We start from the raw sequence: 25,602 nt of genomic DNA on the forward strand, positions 1-25,602 counted from the left end.
GCTGGATCAGATTGTAGTACTATTTTTAGTTTTCTGAGGAATCTCCATGCTGTTGTCCACAGTTGGTTGCACCAATTTACAATCCCACCAACAGCATAATAGGGTTCCTTTTTCTCCACACCCTCTCCAGCACTTATTGTTTGTAGACTTTCTGATGATGGCCATTCTGACGGGTGTAAGCTGGTACTTCATAGTGATTTTGATTTGCATTTCTCTAATAAAGAGTGATGTTGAACAGTCTTTTCATGTGTTTTTTGGCCATCTGTATGTCTTCTTTGGAGAATCATCTGTTTAGATTTTCTGCCCATTTTTTGATGGGGTTGTTTTTTTGGTATTGATCTGTAGGAAGTGTTTATAAATTTTGGAGATTAATCCCTTGGCAGTCGCTTCATTTGCAAATATTTTCTCCCATTCTCTGGGTTATCTTTTTGTTTCCTTTAGGGTTTCCTTTGCTGTGCAGAAACTTTTAAGTTTAATGAAGTCCCATTTGTTTATTTTTGTAATATTTAAGCTGACAAGAAACTACTACCTCTCCTAAGTGTTGTAGCGTCTGTTTGTTTGTTTGTTTGTTTGTTTTCCTCCAGTTAGGAAAGATGACACTTGAGGCCAGGTCTAATACTGTGGTATTATTAGGAACATTCTGAGAGCTTCCAGAGGTTAGCTTTCATTCTATTGGCTTCTAGCAACATTTAGCCATGTTGTTTTCTATTCTCTGATTAGATCGATTTTCACTTTAAGGCCACTGGCTGGCCAACCTCTTTCTTTTTCTTTGTGGCCTTCCCACAGCATATGGAGTTCCTAGCCAGGGTTCAGATCCACCTAGGCCGTAGCAGCGGCAACACCAGATCCTTAACCCACTGTGCTGGGCTGGAGATTGAACCTGCATCCCAATGCTCCCAAGATACCAGCAATCCTGTTGTTCCATAGCAAGAACTCCTGGCCAACCTCTTTCAAATACATTATGCTATATGCCCCATTCTAAGGGTTTCTCACAGCATTTTGGGATAGCTACAAGCATTTTGGTTATTCATTTCTGATCACATGGGGGTGGTTATATCAGAGGAGTGACTGGTCGTAGATACTAGTCATTGCTGTTTTGTGTTCACGTGCTCACAGACTGTGCTGCAGTCAAAGCCTGAGGTGTTCCTTGAGCAGGCCTGGTGCCATCCGAACAAACGAACAGTCAGAGGAGGAGGTAGAGCATGTGCATGGGCATAGATCATGTCTATTAGAGGCAGGGTCCCCTCCAGAAATGCTAAAGCCACCGTGACGCTGAGGGTTTGATTGCCTTAGGAGACAACCCCTGGTTCCTTTCTAGTTATTTCCAAATGGGGACACATTCCTGTGTTAAAATAATAAATAGTGAGTTTGACACCTCACAAAGCATCCTCAAAATTTATGTCACTTACAATCCTGTGAGTTTATCAAGAGGATTAGGAAGACTATAACCAAGTGACAAAGGGGACTTTTAAGTCATGACCTTCACTGTATTCGTCTGTTTCCACTCCCAGGTAAATTAGAAAATATAGAAATCTTTGGTAACTATAATTTTTTAATGGATTGAATTTAAAATAAGTATGTTTTTCAACATTTATATACATTGCTAAGTTTTGCATGATAGGCCCAATTCAATTTTAAAAATAGTGGATTCTGAGAGCTAACTCTTAGGGCTCTTAAAGATCAGTCTATTCCTTATTGTACAAAGGAGGACCCTGAAACTTAGAGTGGATGAGAAACTCACTCAAGTTAACACAGTGGCAGAAACCTGGACCAGGACCCAAGTGTCAAGACCTGTCCAGTGCTTTTCCTATGACATCACAGCTACTGTGTATTCTAATGTTGTTAATATCTGGCATTTAAATTACAATAAACTGTAGTTCCTGTCATGGCTCAGTGGTTAATGAACCCAACTGGCGTCCATGAGGACATGGGTTCGATCCCCGGCCTCGCTCAGTGGGTTAAGGATCGGGCATTGCCATGAGCTCTGGTGTAAGTCGCAAACTCAGCTCAGATCCCATGTTGCTGTGGCTGTGGTGTAGGCTGGCAGCTGTAGCTCAGATTCAACCCCTAGCCTGGGAACCTCCATATGCTGCAGGTGTGGCCCTGAAAAACAAAAATAAATAAGTAAATAAATAATAAATTACAAGAAACTCTATCTAAAGAAAGTAAAAGCACCTGGAAATGTTGTAACTCTGAGTCCCTGCCTTTTAACCACTATTTCATTTCTGGAAAATGAAAAGAATATCCAAGCCCTCTGTGGAAAATGTCTGGCATGAGCATTGTAAACTCTCACTGGATGAGAGGAATTATGTCTCTAAATATGTACCGTGCAGTACAGTATATTCCTTGCGAAGATGCAGCCATTGTTTCACGTAAGATAATCTTAATAGAAACAAGGTACTAAAATATTACATTGCAGTTACTAGCATGCCCTCTTTAGATAATTTATTTTCATTTAACTCACAGATTGTCCTTGAATCAAGACTGATACTAATAAGAACGCAGGGCAAATAGCTGTTATTTTGCAGCCATAAATCTGTTGTCCCGAGAATAAGAAGGGACTTTGAATGGTTAAACTGTATAATTGCAGTAAATAAAATTCACCAGATAACAATCCAGCTGCTTCACTTGTGTGTGTTTCTATAAATAGTCTTTGGCCTTTGGTTCATTAAACTACCTTTCTTCTATTAAAATGTTTACTTTTTTTTAGCAGAATAAATGCCTACATTAAATGAAATTTTCTGGGTTGTAAATAACCTCCCCGAAGCATTTCTGTATATCCGTGGAACCGTTTTATTTCATACTTGCAAAAGTGATTTTTTAATCCTTTGGGTTTATTTCATTTTATTTACTTAAAAGCCGTTGATAAAAAGATTAAGATGAGCACAGAATTCAGAAACCTTGGAAACAATTGTCAGTTTTATAGCTCCTTAAAGAAGCATTAAAAGCTTTACACTTAAACAGAAATTGAATTTGCTGTTCATATGCAGAAAAGATTTAATGGCATATAAATTGAGAATAATTGTTCTGTTTAAAAGGATTAAATTAAACCTAAATCAATAATAACATGTGCAGTTTCAATTTAACTGCCTACTTAAAATAAAGTGGCAAATAAATAACTGCTAAATGATTAATAGCAATGCTTTTATTCACCTCCTCGACAGGCAAAATGGCCAGTTATTGAATATTTTATTATGAGTGCAAAGGATGTTAATTGTACTAGAAACATGCTCTAATTTTAGTAATTTTTGAATTGAATACTAAAGTGAATATGAGGCTCTTCGTTAAATGGAGATTTGATTTTATTTGGTTTGAAGTTGTCACAGTCAGTGCTCAAATCTGGTCCATTAGAGCCCCCAAAGAGGATGGTACACACGTGAGCTCGCCCTCCCCTTCCTCTCTGCATCCGTCCCTAACCTGGGCATCTGAAGGGCAGACCTGGCATCTGTTGTCTGAACAGCAACAAAAGAGTTGTGTGTGCATTGTCTGCGTAACCTTCTCATCGAGTGGGGGGAGGAAATGGGGTGCGTGTTTTGTGTACAGATGATCCCCGATGAAGGAGCTCTTCACACTCATCTTGTTCCAGTGTGTTGACCTGGACCACACAACACAATTGAGCTGCTCAGCACACAAGCTCAGAACAATGGGGTTCTTTAGTATCATGTTCTGTTTCAACCATTAGGTTTGTTTCTCTGAAGTATTACAGCTTTCCGTGCTCAGGAGTTTGTAAAACATAACCTCCCATTTATCTCGACATATGGTTGCCATCCAAAAGGGGAGAAAGGGGGCCGGTTGAAGATAGCCATTGCAGGTGTGCACAGCGTGGTGTCATTAAAGCTCTTAGAAGAACCGTGTCTTCTAATTCTAATCTTGTAAATACACATTATTAGAGAACCTCTTTGAGAAACGTTTCTCTTAGCCAAAGCCACTCATTACAGCTGATGTTTCAAACCCCTCTGTATTTTCGAGGTTTCACTTAAAACATCCATCTTTTCCAGGGCATGTGATGCTGCTTCTCTGGGCACCTAAGAATGGCAATTTGTTGAGAGGCTAGAAATGACGGCTCTTTTTGAAGGCCTAAAGTAATTGAATTCTCCCAGGTTCATCTTCTTCATCATCTTTCAGCAGTTGTTAAAATATCTCATCATGTGGAAACACTGACATTTCTTAATCCCATTTCCTAAATTACAGTTCAAACAGACTTTCCATGCTGCCTAGGTCATGGTAAAAAATTGGATTTTTTAAGATAAGTGTTGGTTCTTCCAGCCACTTAGGTGCCACTTAGTGCATCCGAAGACAACTTTTCATCTTGGAAATAACTTAAGCCCTAGGGAGAGGAGACTCCCTTGAGCTCCATCAGCAGGAGACACAATACACACGAATGTTGTGTCGTGGTGGCAGAATGCAACACACACACACACAGCAAGCAGGGACCAGGGGTGGAGCTTTTATAGCGGTCCTTACTGGGACCGTCCTTACTCTGTGCCAAGACATAATTCTAAGCACATTTATGTATATGGATCTGCTCAATAGTCTCAGCAACCATGAGCTGGGTACTCTTATTTTTTTAGGGAAGTACTATTATCATCCCCGTTTTATTGATGAGGAAGCCGAGGCACAGGGAAGTAACTGCTGGCACCAGGAATTCAGGGCAAGTAGTCTGATTCCAGGGCCCTTGTCCTTCGACTTGTGCCACACTGCTTCTCAGAACTAAAATACTCCATATCGTTTATTCCACATAGCTGAGGGGAGTCTGTGATTATGGATGTTATGCCATCATCAGCTGATGCTATTAAATCTGGTGAGCAGTCCAATGGCCAGTTTTCTTAGGAAAACTGCAAAGGTGGAAGTCAGGGACTTCATTTCCTTCGACTATTGACAACTCCCTGTTTGTTAAAAAGAGTGGGCATGCCTCACAGGACCCTTTTATGAGCTCATCATAAGATCCTAGAATAAGAGGGTGGGAAAGGACTTTGAAATATCATCTATCACTTGGACCTGCAAATAAGACGCGGACATATTTTCATTCATTCAACAAGGTCTGTCCTCCCATTTTAAACACCCATAACATTTTGTATTTCTTTCCGCATCTAGTTTAGTTCTTGACTGTTGCCCTTGGGACGTAAGATTCATCAGCCTGTCTCCCTCACTAGGCGGCCAGATCCATCTGCCTGCTTCCATTTTGCTCATCACTCACCTCCATTGCCTAGTACCTGCGGAGCCACTCACCACAAATTTGTTGACTGGCTAACTGATTGACTGATTCTCTAACTCCCATAAGGCAGGCCCTGCAAAAACACCTGCTTTACCGCTGGGGCTGGCTGCATGAAATAGGATGAGTAGGTTAGGAGCCAGTACCCAGGACAGACTGCCAGGGTCTCTATCCTGGCTTCAGCCCTTGTTAGCTCTGTGACCTTTGAAAAGGTACGTAAGCTCACCCAACCTTAGTTCCCTCATCTATTAATTGGGCATAATGATAGCATGTCCCCAGGGGGTTGTTCAAAGGGAAAAACTGGAGATTTCCTATTAGCACTCCCTAGATCAGCCTGTGCTAATATGTACTGTCTTCCCAAAGCCAGGACTCTACAACCCACCGCAGAAAAGCCGCAGGACAGTGGCCCCCCTAGGACGTGTGGCTTTTAAAGGTTACCAACTCCTGCTTTAAATAGTGCAGAGGGCTACCTATTCTAAACCCTCCACCCCTGCAAAACCTTACAGCCTCTGTACTTAACCCCTTCTAAAAACTCATCGCTTCATCTCGCCAAGTATTTATGTCTTACTATGATATCTTTGTTCTCTAATTAAATGATTTTTGCTAAATTAAAACCACACTCTCAAGTTAATATAGTTAAGCCAAACCCTTCAGTGAGTTTACCAAGCCCTTCAAGATCGCACCTCTGCTTAACCCCGAGCTCTACCCCCCACCCTCCTTTTTATCCGTGCAGGCTTTGTTCTCTGAAAGCCCCAGGTTCTCTCTCCCCCTCTGTTCCTTTTTACATGGTGTTTCCTCAGCCTGGCTTAACCCTCCTCAGCCTTCGGTCTCAGCAAAGCCATCTCTTCCTTCAGAAAGCTCTCCCTCCTCCCAAGATGGGGCTGGATGTCTCAGGTCCCGAGTCCCGAGGGCCCCGTGCTCCCATCGGGACCCTCATCACTCTGGCAGTAAATGGCTTGTTTCCTGGTCTGTATCCCCCGACCAGGCTGTGAGCTCACCACTAACCCCCCTAACTTAGTACGTGCTCGGTGAATGTCTGCAGAATCAATGAGCGAACAAATGAACAAGGAAAGTTAAATTCTGTCAAATCAAGGGAATGAATGAACGAGGAGAGTGGAATTCACTTTTGCCTTTGAAAATATCACAGATGTGGGGAAACAGCACCTTTCTTCATTTCAAAACATCTTTATGTCTTTATGTACTTGATTTACTTTCATCTTTTCTTCCCCACCTAACCAACCACCGCTGAACTGAGCACAGATAAGGCCTGAAATCATTTACTGATTTGGTCCGATGCAGGAAGCTTTTCTGTATGTTTAGATTCTCATTTGCTACTGTTGTGAGTTTTCAAAAAATAAATATCTAATGCTGAGGTATTGATTCAAGCAACACGTCTTGCCTTCTCTGTCCACATAGCACAGGGCAGAGGTCAGGGAAGAAAGAAGAAAGGAGGACCCTCAGTCCTTGCTGCCCAGGACCTTAACTAGGTGAGGAGACAAGGTTGCCATGGTGAAAAGCGAAATAGGCACAAACACGGAACATGATAAGTCCTCATTTTGATTTTCCGTGATCCTGAGAAATCAACTGAACAAACAGAATCAACCCCTACTTACAGATGAGAGAAACGGGCTTGGAGATGACATGGTTTACCAGCCAATAGACAGACCCAGACCTTGAGCCCCGGTCTCGCCAGTCCCAAGCCCAGATTGAGCCCTGCTGGACTCCTTCCCGCCCCTGGTACAGCACATGCCCAGGGACCTTTTGAGCCAAGAGAAAGCAGGGCCAGAAACACGGGAGGGGACATCACACAGGGAAACCTCGAAGCCCCAGTGGCAGGGAGCCTGTGGAGTTTCAGGAGTGGCGAGTCGCATAATTTGATGTTGATGTCCTCACCGTCACGGACCTCTCCACTGAGGCACGTTGCCAGAAGAGAAGTTCACATCTCTTCCCTTGGTGGAAAAGAAAGAGCAGCCCATCCCAAGAAGTGTTCCATCTTATTATGTGAACTAAAAATTCAAAGTGACAATTTAACAAGACATGGGAGTTGGGGCTTTCTGCTCTGGTTTTTGCTTTACATCAAATCAAAGAAATCTAGGTCCACATTAAGAAGACTGAATTAGCATTAGAGGAACCATTAGTTTGTTTACCCAGCATAAAATGATGTCCTCTGTAAACGGGAATATCAAATAGCATAAAAGGCCTGGATGATTTACATTTTCTTTTTGATTAGAGGATTGCATCTACTGTGCTCAAGGAAGGAAAATCTCTCCCATTTAGCTTTTGAAGATCAAAGGGGCCATTAAATATGCCATATTACCCGAATTTTTTTTCTTTTTTGGTTAAGGCTAGGAGGTGCTTTACAAATTGAGATTGTCCTGGGGAAAAGGAAGGACTTTATTTGGGGTCATGCATACTGATTATGGACTAGTTCACTCCCCTCAGGCAGGCCCCTATGCTTACTTAACCTTTCATTAAGAGAGGGCCATCCTAACAGCTCAAAGCCCTGCTGACCTGTGCACTGAGTTTTGTCTACAGAGACCTGAGGACCAAAGGACGTGAGCTGAGCACCGTCAGTGAGCCATCGGCTGATTCCAAATGCTAGGGACCTTTCTGGTAGCACGTGTGATAAAATCCACAAAGACAAAATGAAGTGACAAGTAAAACCACTGACAAAGGAAAATGAACCTGTGGAGGCGATCAGTCGGGTTAACCTTGCTTTCCTCCCACAAAAGGAGCAGACTGAGATGTTGTCTGGGCAACAGTTGAATTTCCCTTCCTAAATAGACAGCTACATGCGCATATCACCAGCTAAGTGCAAAATCAATTTTATCTTCAGCAGCTTTATTGCTTATACGACTTATATAATTGCCTAAGAGCCTTCCTTTAACTGTAGTGAGTCACTGGTTTACTGCTATAAACATTTGTTTTTCGGCTGTTTTCTGGCATTTAGAAATTGACCGTCCCCTCTTTTCATTCCGCGTTTCAATGAACTTAGATAATTACAACTTTTTGCCCTGATGTGTAGTGTGGAGGTCTAGTGTGAGCCTGAGATGTGTCTTTCACATGTGGACAGTGAAAGGAAAAATTGTAGGAGAAAGATTGAGTTCAAATAAGATGATCAGCTAAATAGAATGAGTAAATCTATTTGGATCTAAGGATGTGACATTTCTTTTTTTGCTTTGGACAGCCAACAACCCACAGAAGACAAATACTCAGACCTCCGATATGACCCAAACTGGAAGAGTAAGAACAAGGAGGGAAGGTTGCTGGCAGTGGAAGCATCGCCAGAGTCTGCAGGCAGCTCAATGGAAAATATGACTCTGGGTCCCCTCTACCCTTCCAAGGAGGCTTCGATGGAACTCTCAGGGGGGAACGGGAAACAGAAAAAGAGCCCACAGAGCACAGCCTCCTTACTTGGAAGTGAATTCGTAAGCCCAAACTACGAGCGTGTCGCCCATCACCGCAGCGAGCTGTTTTCGGAGGGGAGTGACAGTGACCAGCAGGAGAAGTCCAGTGACCTCTCTCAATACTTGAAGAGTTCAAGTTCACACAGTGAAGTGTTCCTGCCAGGATCCCGGGGCCCTCGGCGAAGGAAGTCCAGACAATACTTCGTGGAAAAAAACAAGCTGACATTGGGGTTACCCACTCCAAAAATGGACTCCTATCTTCAACTTCACCATAAAAAAAGGGGGGACACTCACCCAGAACAGGTATGTAGAGGCTACTTAAAAATCCCTTCCCAGCATCTGCCTTGCATTTGCCTCTATTTGAAATGGCTGGATATCACTGCCTTTGGCATGGTGATGTCACTGTCACCACAGGGCTGAGTAAAACAAACTCCCTATGCCTTGCCCCTCTTTGAAGAAGGGGGAAATTATTCCACAAATGCTTAAGAGCGAAATAAAAGCCGTCAATGGCTTAGAGTGCTGGAAATCAATTATTAGTCCCGGAATGTTTCCATTCAGGGAACTCACAGAAATTTTTTTTATACTGTATACTCCATTAGATAAAATACGGGGCTGATGGTTTGATTCCCTGTGTTGGTTGCTTTTGTTTCCGCTAAGCCACTGGTTTTCAACCCTATTGAATTCTTTTCTCCATTATGTTGGAGGTGATATGACACACTATCAGGAACTCACAAACAGAAGTGATTCTCAACTCGGATTCTGTATACATATTGGGCGGCATCGGGAGGGGACAGAGTACCTGGGGTGTTTCAATTACCTTTCCAACTCCCATTGATGAGCACTGCACACATCTTTTATCCTGTGCAAGTGATGAGATGTGATTAAACTTTAGTCTCTCCATCTCTAAAATGCAGTATTAGATTAAGCGCCCTCCCTTTCTCATCTGATCACTTCGAGGGTAAATTCTATCCCAGGTAATAAATTCAAAACCCGTCAGAGTCAGTAAACTTAGTTCTCTTTATGGGCGCAAATAAAGATCACATCAGCCCACCTCCTAGTGGTGTGTTCATGGACTTGGAAAATACGGTGGCAGGATTGGTGCCTCCACTGTTACTGGGGAAACAACTTGAAATTCATCATTCACTGATGTGAGATCATTTTCAAATATGAAGGAGAGGGAATTTCACTATATTTAGGGATGTCCTTTGACCTCTTCCAAATTTGAAATGGTTTTATTCAGAGTGCTCTAACCTGTTCTAACCTGTAAGTATTTTCTGATGGAAAGAGAGGGGTGAGATGGGTGAACATTTGTCCTTCTTTTTTTTAATTGATAAGCTTTTTCTGTGGTCTTGGAAGATTCTGTCACACCCTTGCCTTTGTAACTAATAATAGGACAAAGGAGTGGGTGTGGTAGATTTGATGATCAAAACAAATACTTAGCTGGCTTCAAACAGAATTTTCAACATTTTTGGACCCAGTTTTAGTTGTTAATATGCTTTTTTCCATAAAACTTATGTGAAATTTGGAATTTTGCTTGGTTGCTCATTTTTAAATATATATAAATAAATTCTGTGAAAAGTGTTTATAGCCAACAATTACTCTTAGACTAGGACAGGTTTTCATTACTTGAAAATCTATTTTCCTCCACTAATTTCTTTGAAAGAGATGGAAAATGTCTTACAACTAGAAATATTTAACAGGTAAATGACCTCTGTTGTTAAGTGAATGAATAAATGTCAATTACCATTGCACAGCCAAGAAAACCCAGGTTTTTTTTGGGTTTGTTTGTTTGTTTTGTCTTTTTTTTTGCCTTTTCTGGGGCCGCACCCACGGCATATGGAGGTGCCCAGGCTAGGGGTCTAATCGGAGCTGTAGCCACCGGCCTACGCCAGAGCCACAGCAACGCGGGATCGAGCTGCATCTGCAACCTACACCACAGCTCATGGCAATGCCGGATCCTTAACCCACTGAGTGAGGCCAGGGACCGAACCCACAACCTCATGGTTCCTAGTCGGATTCGTTAACCACTGCACCATGATGGGAACTCCAACCCAGGTTTTTAACACATTATTTTGTTGCAAGCTACCCATGCCCAGTTGAATCAGACGGGGTCTTAAGCAGTGTATTGTATTTGGGAAGATTTGAAAGTAAGTCTAAGAAGTTCACAACATCCCAGTAAATATGTCAGCCTTTTTAAAAAATAAAAATAAAAAGATAAAACTTGAAAAGCTGATTACTAAGTTCACATTAAAAATAGGCAAGAATAATAAAGCAAGCTCTGGAAATTGTCATGCAAGAATCTAGCTCTACTAGATAGGATAGTATATTTCAAGCTTAAATAAATAGTAGGGTAATATTTAATATTTATACAGACAAAAATAGAAGAATGAAACAGAAAGTCTAGAAAGAGAACAAATTAGGGTAAGACTATGTGATCTGATATTATGATTTGATAAAGGCAGGACCTCAAGTCAGTGAGGAAATTATGGGTTATTCAATAAAACAACTGGATAGACATTTTGGAAAAAATGAAGTTGTATCTACAGCTTATATCGTATAGCAAGATAAATACTAAATGGATTGAATACTTAATTTTTTAGAAATTAAACTTTTAGAACTTAATTTTTAGAAATTAAAATTTTAGTAGTAAAAATTCTAGGGAAAGAACAGGAAAATTCTTATATTACCATGAAATTATTCAAAATTCAGAATCTACAAAAGATTGATACATTTGACTCCAGTTGACCCTTGAGCAACATTGGTTTGATCTGTCCACTTATTTACAGATTTTTAAAAATATATACATACTACAGTACTACACAATTTTTGGTTGGCTTAATTCACAGATACAGAACTGCAGATATGGAGGACCAATGGTAAAGTTACACATGGATTTTCAACTGTGGAGGTCAGTGTCCCTCACTCCCACTTTATTCAAGGGCCAACTGTACATAAATATCAAAAGCTTCTGCAAGAAAAAAGCATAAGAAAACCAAAACATAAAGCACTAGCGAAAATATTTCTTACTCATATCACAAACAATAATAGCTCTAATATATAGAGAGCTCCTAGAAGTCAATAAGAAAAAGACCACTATCCCAATATAGTAATTCACAAAAGATATGAATAGCTAATTCACAGAAAATTTAATACATGTGGCTATTAAACATATGAAAAGATACCCAGCTTTGGTCAGTATAAGAGAATCATGAAATACTACTACATTGGGTTTCCATTTTTCATCTACAGTTAAACCAACAGAGTTCCCAAAGTTTGATGAACCTATGGACAAAAAAGTATAGTCAAGGTAGTGAGAGAATAAATTGGAATAACTAGCATGGGGGACAATTTGTTAGTATCTACTTAAAGTGCAAATGCTACATACACTCCTTGAGAAAGTAAAGCAGAATGGCCAAGAGTACAGGTTTTCAAACCAGGGTGGCTGACAAGGCCACCTGCTAGCTGTCTGACCTTGAACAGATTAACTTCTCTGCTCCTTTAAAATGAAGATAATAATAGTACCTTCCTCACAGGATTATAAAGAAAATTAAATAATATAGAAAGGGTGCTTAAATTAATGCCTGGCTTAGAGCCATCAGTGTATAACTGTTAGTCATTATTATTTTAAAATTTTGACCCAACATTTTCCGCTCCCAGAAATGTTTCCTAATTATGTGTGTGCAGTTGCAAAATAACCCTTGTACAGAATCATTCATTTCATCCTTATTTGTAAGAGCAAAAGATTAGAAAGAACCCAGATGGCTATCATTTGGGGACTTTCTTATAAATTATAAGAAATCCATATAACAGAGTACACTGTAGCTGTTAAAAAAAAATGAGGGAGTTCCCATCATGGCTCAGGGGAAATGAATCTGACTAGCTTCCATGAGAACACAGGTTCTATCCCTGGCCTTGCTCAGTGGGTTAAGGATCTGGCGTTGCCATGAGCTGTGGTGTAGGTCACAGAGGCGGCTCAGATCCTGTGTTGCTGTGGCTGTGGTGTAGGCCAGCAGCTACAGTTCTGATTTGACCCCTAGCCTGGGAACCTCCATAGGCAGTGGGTGTGGCCCTAAAATATAAATAAATAAATATTTTTAAAAATGAGATGTTCCCTATGTACTGTTATAGAAAGCCTATCAGGATTTATTATTACTAAGAGAGAAGTTAAAGTTGTGGGAAAGTGTATATAGTACGGAAAAGTGGGGAGGAATAAAAATATGTCTATTGTATTCTCTTAGAATGCTTTAAAAAAGTGAGAAAGAATACATAAGTGGTTAATTGAAGATAGTGGAGGGGGAACAGATTGGGAACACAACTTTTCACCAAATTTATACCTTTTCATATCCCTTCTTTCCAAACCTATGCCTATGTGTTGACAATATACAGCATTTTGTAGGAACCCTGGTAACTTTATCCCCCCTTGGCTCACAGTCACCTAAATTGCACTTTTGCTTGTACACAACAGCTCAAGAGTAGAACCATTAATTTTTAAATTCAATTGTTCCACAATCTTTTCACCAGTTTTCATATCTCTGTTAATCTAATATTAAAATGCACTGGAAAAAAAATCACCTTCAAAAATATTTTAAATCTTGGTCATGTGATGTGTAAAGCAAGGAGATGATGTAAAAACCAACACACACTAGAGGGCACCTAAGCATCACGGTCGGCCAGTAACTTTGCTGGTGTACTCAGTGCTTGTTTTTATTCATGATTTATTTGGCAGCCAGAAGTATTTGTCTGAAACTCACTAGAATTTGAGCCAATTTATGATCTACCATTAAAGGAAACTGTTGCTAGGAAAATGAGCTACCTTTCTATCCCGACTCTAATGTGACTTTGAAGACTAATGAAGGTAAAATTTAGTATGGTCTCAGAGAAAGACAATCTGTGCTTTACACATGTTATTCTGTTCCCTCCTTGTAATTTCTTTCAATTACAAATCCTTTGCCACGTGAATACATAAAGGTTCTTCAGTGACCTATACCCTCCAAGACAATATAAAGTGCCACCCACTACCCATTCTGAGCATCAGCACATCTTTGTGGCTGTTACTGAGACAGCAGGTCAGTCAGCCAGCAAACATTTATTGAGCAACTGTGTGCTCAGTCCTCTTCTCAGGACTAGGGATGCAACAGAAAATAGGACATGCACAGCTCGGTCTTTAAGGAACTTACATCCAGTCCTGTGACACAGGCAAGAAACATGTAACAGAACAATTTCAGGTACAGATAAAGACCTCAAAGGAGACAGCATCCCCTTTATTTAATAATGAGTAGGGTGTAACTGGAGTGTTTAACGAGGTGCTTGGGGAAGGGCTCTCTGAGGGGACAGCATAAGAGTTGAGATGTGAATGGATGAGAAAGAGGAGGCTGTGTGAGCTCTGGGGGGAGAGCTTTGGTTGGTCTCAGCCTAGGCAGCAGCATTCTCTCAGGGGCAACACCATGTTGTAGGAAAAAAGATGAAACCCAAGCAGAACACAGGTTTGGGATTCAGACAATCATGAATTCAGTCCTGGCTCTTCAGTGTCCTGGGTGGTACCACACACTAGATATTTGATAAAGGGACTCTTCAAACCTGGTCTGCTTCATCTACTATATGGGGTCAATTTCTGCCTTGGAGAGCTATTGGAAGAATTTACACAAAGCTCCTGACTCAGTGAAGGGAAGCTGTTATTACCACTGGTCATGCCCTAAGCCAAGAGAAAGGAATCCAACCTGGGAATAGGTCCTCTAAACACTTTTTTTTTTTTTCCCCAGACTACAGTGGCTCAAAATGAAAGGGATGAGATGTCAGGTAGAATAAGAATAATGTTGACAGAAGGATAACATCCATAGGCTCTAGCAGCCCATTCTATCATGTTACTGCCAAAAGACTGTCCATAAGAAGGTTGCACTTAGGCACACCTCACACTCACCATGCAGTCTCCCGAGGGTCCCCAGTCAATCAAACACTGCCCCATGGATGACAGGAGCCTATAGTCATGTATCCAATCCACTGGGAATATTTCTTTAAAAACTGCATTTGGTCTCAGATGATGGTTTAGATATTTATGTTTGGTGATAAGAAACTATGAATATTTGACACTTAAGTTTTGAAGTACAATTTCATATCACAACTCTTTCCCTTCTTTCTTCTCCACTGCCTTGACAAGTGTTCTTCTTGGGTACAAATCTGATTATATTCATCTGCTGCTTAATGAAGACTCCCTGGTAATTTCAAGATAAAATTCTTGTGACCCTGTGTGACCTGGCCAAGTTCCTGCCATTTTAGCCTCATCCTTTAGAACTTTTCCCTTGCATCCTATGTTCCAGCCCTCCTCTGGGAACCCACATCTCCCAGAACCCAGCATTTCCCCTGGGCAACTGATGGACCACTCTTCCCTGTCTTGTTAGCTTGGAAAAATCTCACCCTCCTTTTGAGATTTCAGTTCAAAGTCCTCTGCCTTTATGAGCACTCTACCTCCCTCCCACTGCTTCCCTCACACCTGAACATCCAACGGACCACCTGTGACAATACTGTTTTTCCTATTTAGTTTATGCGTCTGTATGTCTTTATATGACTCTAAACTCCTAAAGACAGGGGCCAGCTCATCTCTGAATTCCCAGAGCCTGGCATACCATAAGCCCTTCCTAATCTTTTGTCTTTTTGCCATTTCTTGGGCCACTCCTGTGGCATATGGAGGTTCCCAGGCTAGGAGTCGAATCAGAGCCATAGCCGCCGGCCTACGCCAGAGCCACAGCAACGCGGGATCCGAGCCACGTCTGCAACCTACACCACAGCTCACGGCAACGCCGGATCCTTAACCCACTGAGCAAGGCAAGGGACCGAACCCGCAACCTCATGGTTCCTAGTCGGATTTGTTAACCACTGCACCACGACGGGAACTCCACACTTTCTAATCTTTGATGAAGATATATAATTTTTAAATACTTTTGGAGAGGTTCAGAATTTTATCATTTTTACAATAAAAAAAAAAACTTGAGATTGTGCTATTGACTCTGGAATTTGGCATCAAAAGACTGGATTTCAGCTCTGTTATTATTAGAGCCAGTTGTTACCATTGATACATTTTTTAAAAATCTTGCTGCTCTTTGGGTTTTCCACATTAGAGTAAGTTCTAATGTTTGCCGCCTTCTACAGACCCAGGATTATTTAAATAACCAAATACGATATGGTATGTAAATGTTTTGGCATACATCTGGCTCCTTATAAATGTCATATTTACTATTGAGCACTTGATTTGAATTTAGTCACCTGATGGGTGACTAGTCACCTAGTAAAATTTTAGTCATCTAGTAAGATTAATATCTAAGGGATATAATGCTCTCCTTTTCCATGGTTTTGAATTTTGCGAAATTTTGGTCGTCTGTGATATTAAGCTTTACCTTAAATAATGATCATCCTTTTCTAATTATATTTGGTTAGAAACACAGAATTCTTTTTTATATAATTCTTCCCATTTTGTGGTATTTTTGAGTCCCACATCTCATATTCTACTCTTAAAAATTATTCATCTACAGAGTATGTACTCTGTGCATGTTCATTGATTGATCGTGTTTTTTTTTTTATTTTGCCCTCTGCAATCACTACAAGAGCACTCACTTATGACAGTATAATTTAAATTGAACTTTATGGTTTTTCAATACAAGACATTTCTTAAGGCATCCTTCTTGTGTGCATTATTCGGCACTTACTGCTTAACTACCAATTTGTGTGATCTACAGAGTGACACTTCATTAACCTGATGGCACTGAGGAGGGATCCATGAAAAGAAAACTTACCCCATAACTGAAGTACGCCCTTTTGAAAATCAGAATTTGAACATACTTAATCATGTATGTTCTTAATCTTTACGGATAGCTTCATCATGTATGTTTCTTTCTTTCTTTCTTTTTTTTTTTTTTTTTGCTTTTTCTAGGGCCGCACCCGTGGCATATGGAGGTTCCCAGGCTAGGGGTCGAATTGGAGCTGTAGCCGCCAGCCTATGCCAGAGCCACAGCAACACAGGATCTGAGCCACACCTGCGACCTACACCACAGCTCATGGCAACACCAGATCCTTAACCCACTGAGCGATGCCAGGGATCGAACCCACAACTTCATGGTTCCTAGTCAGATTCGTTAACCACTGAGCCATGACGGGAACTCCAGTCATGTATGTTCTTAATCATCTGAGGATAGCTTTCAAAAACGTGCCTGGTGCCCCCGATAATTCTGTGCTCTTACCCAGGCCACACTGCTCTGTCCTGAAGTAAAGTCGAGAGCCCCGTGATGGGAACAATCCTTTGCCTCTTTAGCAAATGCCCCCAAAGGCTGCCATTCAGCGGTCGTTTTTGCTGTTGCGTATCTGCTCTTCAGGAGCTTCTGGCCAAGTGGGAAGCAGACAGTAAACAGTCAAGGCCAAGTGATAATTGCTCTCCTGGAGACATCTTGTGCGGCCCCAAAGGAACCCGGAAGAAAACGTGCTCAGCTCTGTCAGGGGAAGTCAGAGAGGGCTTCACAGAAGAGGCAGCCATTGAACTGACTCTTTAGAGAGAATTGGAAGGTAACAGGTGGAGGTGGGCAGCAGGCAAAGGGAGCACGTGGGATGGCGTGAGGGTAAGAAAGGACACTGAGGAAGTAGAGACTGGTGGGTACCGTGGGAACCACTTGGTGCTGGTCAGGAACTGGCAGCTGGTCAGTTAATCAAATAAAATGTTCAAAGCAGATATAACAGGCGATGACCTTAAATACTTTACTTTCACTTAAGGTTTGTAAATATACACTATTTTGAGAGTTCCCATCATGGCTCAGGGGTTAACAAACCCAGCTAGTATCCATGAGGACTCAGGTTTGATCCCTGGCTTCGCTGAGTGGGTTAAGGATCTGGCATAGCCGTGAGCTGTGGCGTAGGTTGCAGATGTGGCGCGGATCCCGCGTTGCTGTGGCTCTGGTGTAGGCCTGCAGCTGCAGCCCTGATCCGACCCCTAGCCTGGGAGCTTCCGTAAGCCATGGGTGTGGCCCTACAAAGACAAAAAAATTAAATAATTAAAAAATAAATAAATATACACTATTTGCCAACTTTTTACTGCGGGGCCCATCCTTCCTGCAAGCACATATTCTATGGACTGGAGTTTTGCATTATCTTTCTCACGTCAGTTTGAAAGATGGATGATTTCCACTTCCAGTTTCTTAAAAGTGAAGTAAAAACTTAAGAAGTATTTAGAAACGACCTAAGAACACAATCTTTCCAGATTTCTGTGACGGTCCCCTAGTCTTTTACACTTGCCCCCTCCCCAGTTGTTACTTTGCTGTTTGCTTTGTTGGATCATTCTAAATTATTTAACCTAGTTTTCATGACAACCACAGCTCTCTATTCACACTCAGATTTCTCCAGATTATGTAATTTTTAAATAGTTCATACTTTTAACATGTAAAAGAGGAATAAACAGGTTTCAGAACACAGGTAAAAGCTCCTTGGTAAACACACAACTGAACTAGTGGCATCCCAAGGCAAACCAGGAGCATTTGGCTGTGGGTGTTAGTTGTCTTATGCAGGGGCTGGAGAGTGTTCCTTAATCCACTGAGTCAGTTAAGGAGAAGGTGGATAGTCCTGTGTTGTGTATGACTAGATTGTGAGGATGTTAGTGTTGGGATGCAGGCTAGAGAAATTGGCAGAGGCCTCTCACGTAGGTCCTTTCATGTCACTTTAAAGCAGAGGCTCTCAGAATATGGTCCCAGGACCAGCAACATCAGAATCACCTAGGACGTCATTAAAAAAGCAAATTCTCATCCCCGATCTCTCAAATCAGAAACTCTGGGGTAAGGCCTTTACACCTGTGTCTTAGCAAGCCCTCCAGGTCATCCTGATACGTGTTCAAGTTTCAGAACTACTGTGCTAAGGAGTCAAAGCCTTTCCTCCACAAGACATGGAATTATTGAAGAATTTTAGTAATGGAGCAGTTTGAAGGCTGTGACCATTCAGAAGTCAGACTTACATAGTCCTAGTTGTATTATAGAGTTTAGATTGCTCGCTAATCAACCTTCATAAAGGTTTCACAAGGTATTCCTAAAAATCTTTGTGGCTTTCTTGAAAATGGTTCATTGCTTCATTTATTTGCATACAATCACTAAGAGCTGTCAGGCACTGTCCTATGTACTTGAAATACATCAGTGAACAAAACAGACACCAATCCCAGCCCTTGTGCAGCTACCTTTCTATCAGAGGAGACGTACAGTAAACAGAACCGATAATGAGTGTATTAGAAGGGGATATAAGTGCTGGGGAGAGAGATGGAGCAGAGCAGAGAGATAGGGGGTGTTGGGCATAGAGGTTACAATTGTAAATAGGTCATGAAGGAGGTGAGAGAGTTCCATGCAAACAGTTAAGGAAAGAGCTTTCCTGGAAGAGCAAACAGCAAATGCAAAGGGCTGGAGAGCTGAAGGGCCAGTGGGCCTGGTGCCGAGCCAGCAAGGGAGGGAAGAGAGATGAGGTCCTAGTTTCCACCTTGCTTTGTTGTTGTTATTGTTGTTGTTGTTTTGGCCACAACTGTGACATGTGGAAGCGCCCAGGCCAGAGATCAAACCTGCACCAGAAGTGCAGCAACACTGGATCCTTAACCCACTGTTCCACAAGGGAATTTCCTTATTTTGTTGACAGCCACCCTTTAATATAAACCACAAAACTAGACAGATAAACAATAGATTATACACATTCTGAGGTAAGTGGAGCATCCAGGGAGCAATGTAAAGTGATCTTCTCACTCAATAATGTTTACTGAGCATGCATGGGCCAGGCACATTCAGAGCCACCACGGAGCTCATGGGCCTGGAGCTGGACAGCCCACACAGAGGCCCTCCTTTTGGTGTCTTCGTGGGACTTGCCATCCAGAGGGGAGACAAACATAATGACCAGGGTGAAACTCATCACACAAGGGAGAGTATAGAGCACTAAGGTCAGAGCTCAGGTGCATCTATGATAACCCCCTGGAGGTTATCAGGGAGGGCTTCCTGGAGGAAGTTATATTTCAGCCAAGGCTAGAACCACGAGTGGGATTGATCAGAATAAGTGAAGAGGAGTCTCCAGGCAAAGAATGGCTTCTGCTTAGACCCAGAGCACGTGGCCCAAAGTAGACCTGAAACAGTACAGCCTGAGGAGAGCAGAAAGTGGAGGCCCAAGACTAGAGCAGGCAGGGCCTCATAAACCTTTAAAGGTAAAGGGCAACAGAAAAGCATTGGAGGGTTTAAGGAGGTGCCTGGCATAATTAGTTTGGGGGGTGTTAAAAGCTCGAGTATCTTACCCAGAAAATGAATGTATAAAATAATATACCCAGAGGTCTCAGTGTCAGCAAATTCTCACTGAGCACATCCGTGCTAAATCCATTACGAAATGCTCTATGGGATAGGGAAAATGGCCAACAGCAGAGCCAAAATGTTTCAGGGGTTTTGTCTCCAAATAGCTGGATAATTAATACAAATCCCCAGATAATTCAAACTGCTGTTCCAAATACCCGTGTTGGGGCCTAACAGCGGCAGGCTCTTTGTGCTGTCACCCTCACCCCTTCTGCTGGCCAAGTGTAAGTACAGGTGGCAGCGGCGCTGATGTCGGCGGGTATAAACAGATGCAGAGCAAAACGTATTAGAAACAGGCCTGAGTTCATAATGCAGATCATTCATTAGCCAAGTTAACAAAGACATGGCCACTGAATCCACTGATTATGTCCCCAAGAGAAGGATTCAGTCATAGATGGTGCTGGAATGCTGGTGAGCAGATTCCACATTTAGAAAAACAGGACTCTGGCCTGTTTTCCTTTGAATATGTGCTCATTGTTAATACCATCAAGGAAAGAGAATAACAAGGAACCTAATAAATTAATGTGAGGCTCCCCAAGATATTCACACATAAGGTTATTAATACAAAATAATATAAAGTGGGGGGAAGGACCCAAACCTCCAGTGATCGCAAGCCTTCGCAGTGATCCGCTATTTCAACGTTTCAATATGTGTGTCTCTGCAGAAACACATTAATTCACAGAGCTCTTGGTAAAGCATCAACTTTTTTTTTGCAGTGCTGCTTCTCTAAGAACCTGATGAGTTTCTTTGAGAGAGAAGTAGCAGCCCAATCTAGCTCAGCTGTACTCAATCTGAGTTGCTCTCCTACATACAAACCCTCACTTCAAAGCCAGGAACATAATGTACAATTTTTTAATGGCTCTAGACCCAGGCACTCAGGCGCTCTGCTCTGCGCCTTACCTCAGTGTAAACACCTAATCAAGATTGCCCGCGCTTCAACAATAGCCGCCAAATGCAATTCGAGAACCACAAGCCTTTGAAGTCCTCCCAGCAAAGGCCGGTTTTCTAGTCTGGGATAATGACATGCCATGATTGCTGTCTTTGTTGTATCTTTTCAGTAGAGAAGCAATTATAGGCCCCAATTTAACAGAATAGACATTACACAGCTTATGATGCTCAAAATGCAATTTCATTTGATCATTTTCTCGATTTGATTGGTATTAATAGAATGGTTCACCAAGGGGAAAAAAAGGAATAGCTGGCAGAGGTTGTGTCCCATTCCACTTTCAAAGAGATAATGTAGAAGCATGTTTTACTCACCCAGAGACTCACCAGGGTGATTCAGAAGCCGAGTTCCACCCAAACAGCCTGTGTGGGTGGAAATCTTGCCTATCCTACATTCTCTGGGGAAGGCAGTGCAGGAGGCCAATGTCGTTTTCATTTATAAACCTTTCATCAGAGCTCTATAAAGGATCTCACCATTGTTAATCAAACAATTAATATTACCTATGAAAAATCAAAGTAACCCAAGCGCCCTTTACAAAAGACAGGGAATCAGATCTCCTAGTGGCAGATCTAGGAATAAACCCAACTTCTCCCAGGCTCCAGTTTGCCCAAGACATCCCGAGTTTGAGATTTTAAAAAGGATTAGTTCCTCACCCACTTAGCCTCTTGACGCTTTTTTTCCCCCCTGTCCTGACCTTCATTTTCTCCTCTGGGACAGAGTTGATTTTTCTTTGAAATGACTCGGGTTTCTGTTTAACATCATGATAGTAAGGGATTGAAGCCTTTGAGAAAATAATGACAAGTGTTGTAAAACCTTGTACTTTTATAGTCATCTTGTATTTCTTGAATCAGAGAGGGCCTGAGAGATGGAAACATGAGAAATGGTTCCTGACCTTGAATATTTATAACTCCAAACTTCCCATTTCAGCTCAAGTTAAAGTGTTCCATGGTGCTGCGAAGTTTTCCATTTGCAGGGTAGGTAATCACTCAAAACCTGCTGATTGCTTCCATTTATAATCAGAAAATTCCGTGGTCCTATAGTGTACATTTTGTTCCTTGCATTAGCGGTGAAAATTCAAACATGGAGAAGTGTTATTTTCATTTTCTTCCCATTTTCAGATCAATCTTTAAGTACTGAAATTTCCACACTGTCTATCTGCCCTATCTGTATATTGGAATACAACTGTGATACAAAGACATTCAGATAGAGAGACGGTTACACCCCAAACAAAAGAAACAAATCGGCTTTCTTGTGCCTAAGAAGCCACCCTGAGTGGTAAGGAATGAGGTTATCTTCATCCTCAAATGCTTACTACTTAACATTTAATGAGTATTTTTAACTCTTTCTGTATTGAATACTAGTTTGCACAAGTACAAAGTCAAAGTCAACAGCAGAGGGAGAATTTAAATACAACCGTAACAGATTCTAAACCCCAAGTTTTCCCAGTGTTACACCTTTCTGCTTCTTTCTGCTTTCCCACCAGGGAAAATTTAGCAAAACAAGTATAAAATCCTGAATCTACTTTTTTTTTGGCTTTTTTGGGGCCACTCATGCAGCATATGGAAATTCCCAGGCTAAGGACCACAGCAACGCAGGCTCCAAGCTGCACTTGTAACCTACACCACAGCTCACAGCAACACTGGATACTTAACCCACTGAGCAAAGCCAGAGATCAAACCCCCACCCTCATGGATACTAGCTGGACTCGTTACCACTGAGCCACAACAGGAACTCCCTGAAAAAAATTTTTTTCTTTTTACAGCCATACCTGTGGCATATGGAAGTTCCCAGCTAGGGGTCAAATCTGAGCTGCAGCTGCCAGGCTACACCACAGTCACAGTAACACTGGACCAGAGCTGTGTCTGTGACTGACGCCACAGCTTCCGGCACCACCAGATCCATAACCCACTGAGCGAGGCCAGGGATTGAACCCACATCCTCACAGAGACAACGTCAGATCCTTAACCCACTGAGCCACAACGGGAACTCCTGAATCTAAATTTTTAAATTTAAGTACATCAGTTTAGAAACAAGGAGACCAGCATTTGCAAGTGACAAAGCAGAGTGGCCTTATTCCCTCTCTCTTTCTCCATCCATAGATGATCTTTAAACCTCTATGAAAACAGACAAGCAGATAACTCCTGCCTCGGGAGGGGGCATGTGATTAGGCAGTGAGGGGAGGAACGTCTACCAGGGATGGACTAGAAGCACTAGAGATTATACTCGAATACTTCCCAAATCTTTGCCATCATAGAACTTTAAATTTGCTTTCTGAAATGCTTCCTGGGAGCTAGAATTCCATAGAGCACAGAAACAATCTAATTTCATGATTTAAAGCAGGTGGCTAAAGGAGGCCATGAGAACCTCCATAAGTTGGGAACCTAAATCCCATCAATAATTTGGGGACCTAAACTCCACAAAGCTGCCTTCATCACTGGCTCCCAAACCTGTCTGCAAGTTAGACCCACCTGGGAAGTTTTTAAAGTACAAGACTGATGAGGGCCACCCCCAGGGCTTTTGACTTAAGTGGTCTGGGATGGGCTTAAAGCATTAATATGTTTTAAAAAGCTTCTTAGGTTAGTCTAATATCTAAAGTTAAGCACCACTAATCTACATCATTCTGATTCATTGGGCTGCCAAAACTAAAAATTCTGCAAGTCAAAGATGATATTTCCCATAAGCAAGTTGGTTTAGCAAAATTCCTTTTTTCTTTTTTTCTTTTTTTTCTTTTCTTTTTTTTAAATGGCCACATCCAGGCCAGGACACTCCCAGGCCAGGGATTGAATCTGAGCCACAACTCAGATGTGACCTACACCACAGCCATGGTAACACTAGATCCTTTAACCCACTGTGCCAGGTCAGCTATCAAACCCATACCTTCACTGCGACCTGAGCTGCTGCAGTAGGGTTCTTAACCCACTGTACCATAGCAGGAACTCCACAAAATTCTTAAATGTACCAGCGCTGGAATTAGACTGCCTGGCTCCTCTGCTTTCTAGCTGTTAATTTGGGGCAAGTTACTTAACCTCTCTATGCCTCAGTTTTCTTATTTGCAAAAAGGGGATATTAAAGGTACATACCTGATAAGATTGTTGCGAGAATAACTAATATGTACTAAGTGCTTAGGACAGCCACTGGCATCCCGTGAGCATTCGGTGTATATTAGTTATTTCTATTGTTGTTATTCTTATCATCATCTTGGAGTGTAGTATTATTTCCAACATGAGCTTCAGCATCCAGCTCCAAAAGCTGTCCTAAAACCAGATCCCCTGAGTATGTATTGAGCATTTAAAGTAATTACTAGTTTGACCTCAACACACCAATTCTCACTTCATCCCTGCAAGAGAAAATATTGTTTATTCCCATTTTCCTTAGGAACAATCCAGGTCCCTGAGGACTGAGACGAATCCTTGAAATGAACTATAAATAAAACGTAGCCCTGCAGGACCTCTCTCTAGAGTACACAGGCTTGAGCCCCATGCCCCTAAGACTAAAATGAATCCCGTTAACATGCTGTATGTGTTTTACCCCCTTAGATCTCCTACCCCATCAGAGTAACTGACAAGACGCCTATTCAGAACGCCAGAGAGACTGGAAATGCGGCTATCGACCCTGAAGACAAATGGCATCAAAGAGCCCAACAGCTAAAGGTCACCTGCTAGATTGAATTTTAAGTGTGTTTCAAGGGTTACTGCTGAATCTAAGTGATGTTTGTGGCTGACTTCTTATCACTTAAGAGTTTATTCTGATGCCTGAGAGTTGTTACCTGCCTTCCAATGAGTAAGACCAACTTATGCCCAGCCAGCCAACCCTACCCACTTTTCCAGAGTTCTGTTTCCTAGAGGAAAATCATCAGATCATTCTGGAAACATTCAGAGCAATGGCATGGAGAAAACACAGGCAGGAAAAAAATCACAGTTCCAAAAGACTGTTGCATTCTGTGCTACTCCCAAATCTGTTTCCTTGGACTTGTCAGTCACATGGTATCCGTAGGTGATGGGGTGCAGGGTACCTAAAATGGGTGCAAATCCCCAGAGCCTCACTGAACTCCCGTTTGCAGGATGTGAAATCCTGCTACCTAGTAATTTAGCATAACAACATCCTGGTTTTGGCCATGGGTTTACAGCTTTGAAATCACAGTGTGGTTTAAGGGAAGATTTTTGTGAAACTGTCCCCACTGACTGTTTTTCTAGAAGGGCCCAAAAAAACACTAGCAGCTGATTTCTTCCTGAAGCAGAGTATAGAGTTACATGGACCAGTCACTCTTGGAACCCATTTTATACCTGCTTCAGAGGGTAAGCCCTTTGAAATCACCAGCCTGTACAGCCTGTGGACTTCATCAGTGAAAACTATGTACAGTGGTAAAGGTAATAATAAGAAGGAAATTCATTCCAGTTTCTGAAAAGTTAGAAAAGAAGGACAGCTCAAATCATCTTTTCTCCTCCACAGTGACCTCCAGGCTACTCTTAGTTGCAAAAAAAAAAAAAAAAAAAAAGAAAAGAAAACATCTGTTAACCTGTAGCTTCCTGAAAGCTGATGCCAGGGAGGCCACAGCCCAAAGTTGGGGGGATGGGGACAGATGTCTCCTGGCATTGGACGTAGAGGACATGATCTTGTGCCAGACCCAATAGAGCGCTGAGGGAGCTTGGCCCACAGGATTGAGGGGTCAGAAGAAATGCATTAAGGCTTGTTCCATGTTGTGGG

At 41.9% G+C, this 25,602-nt stretch overlaps 2 protein-coding genes across 5 annotated transcripts in view; one reads left to right on the plus strand and one right to left on the minus strand.

The window, feature by feature from the left end:
* Positions 1–25,602, minus strand: part of BSX (brain specific homeobox) — a 233,360-nt gene that overhangs the window by 96,473 nt on the left and 111,285 nt on the right. The window lies entirely within an intron of this gene.
* Positions 1–25,602, plus strand: part of JHY (junctional cadherin complex regulator) — a 61,385-nt gene that overhangs the window by 10,717 nt on the left and 25,066 nt on the right. For both annotated transcript variants that reach the window (XM_005667440.3, XM_013979491.3), the window contains exons 3-4: positions 8,400–8,922; positions 24,435–24,548. In XM_005667440.3, the coding sequence (XP_005667497.3) occupies positions 8,400–8,922; positions 24,435–24,548 (637 nt within the window). The remainder of the gene's footprint in view (positions 1–8,399; positions 8,923–24,434; positions 24,549–25,602) is intronic.

This window comes from Sus scrofa, chromosome 9 (assembly GCF_054392235.1).
Source record: "Sus scrofa isolate SSC_HxYL_T2T_F1_AM1 chromosome 9, Sscrofa_HxYL_maternal_Yorkshire_Landrace_v2.0, whole genome shotgun sequence".
NCBI lineage: Eukaryota > Metazoa > Chordata > Mammalia > Artiodactyla > Suidae > Sus > Sus scrofa.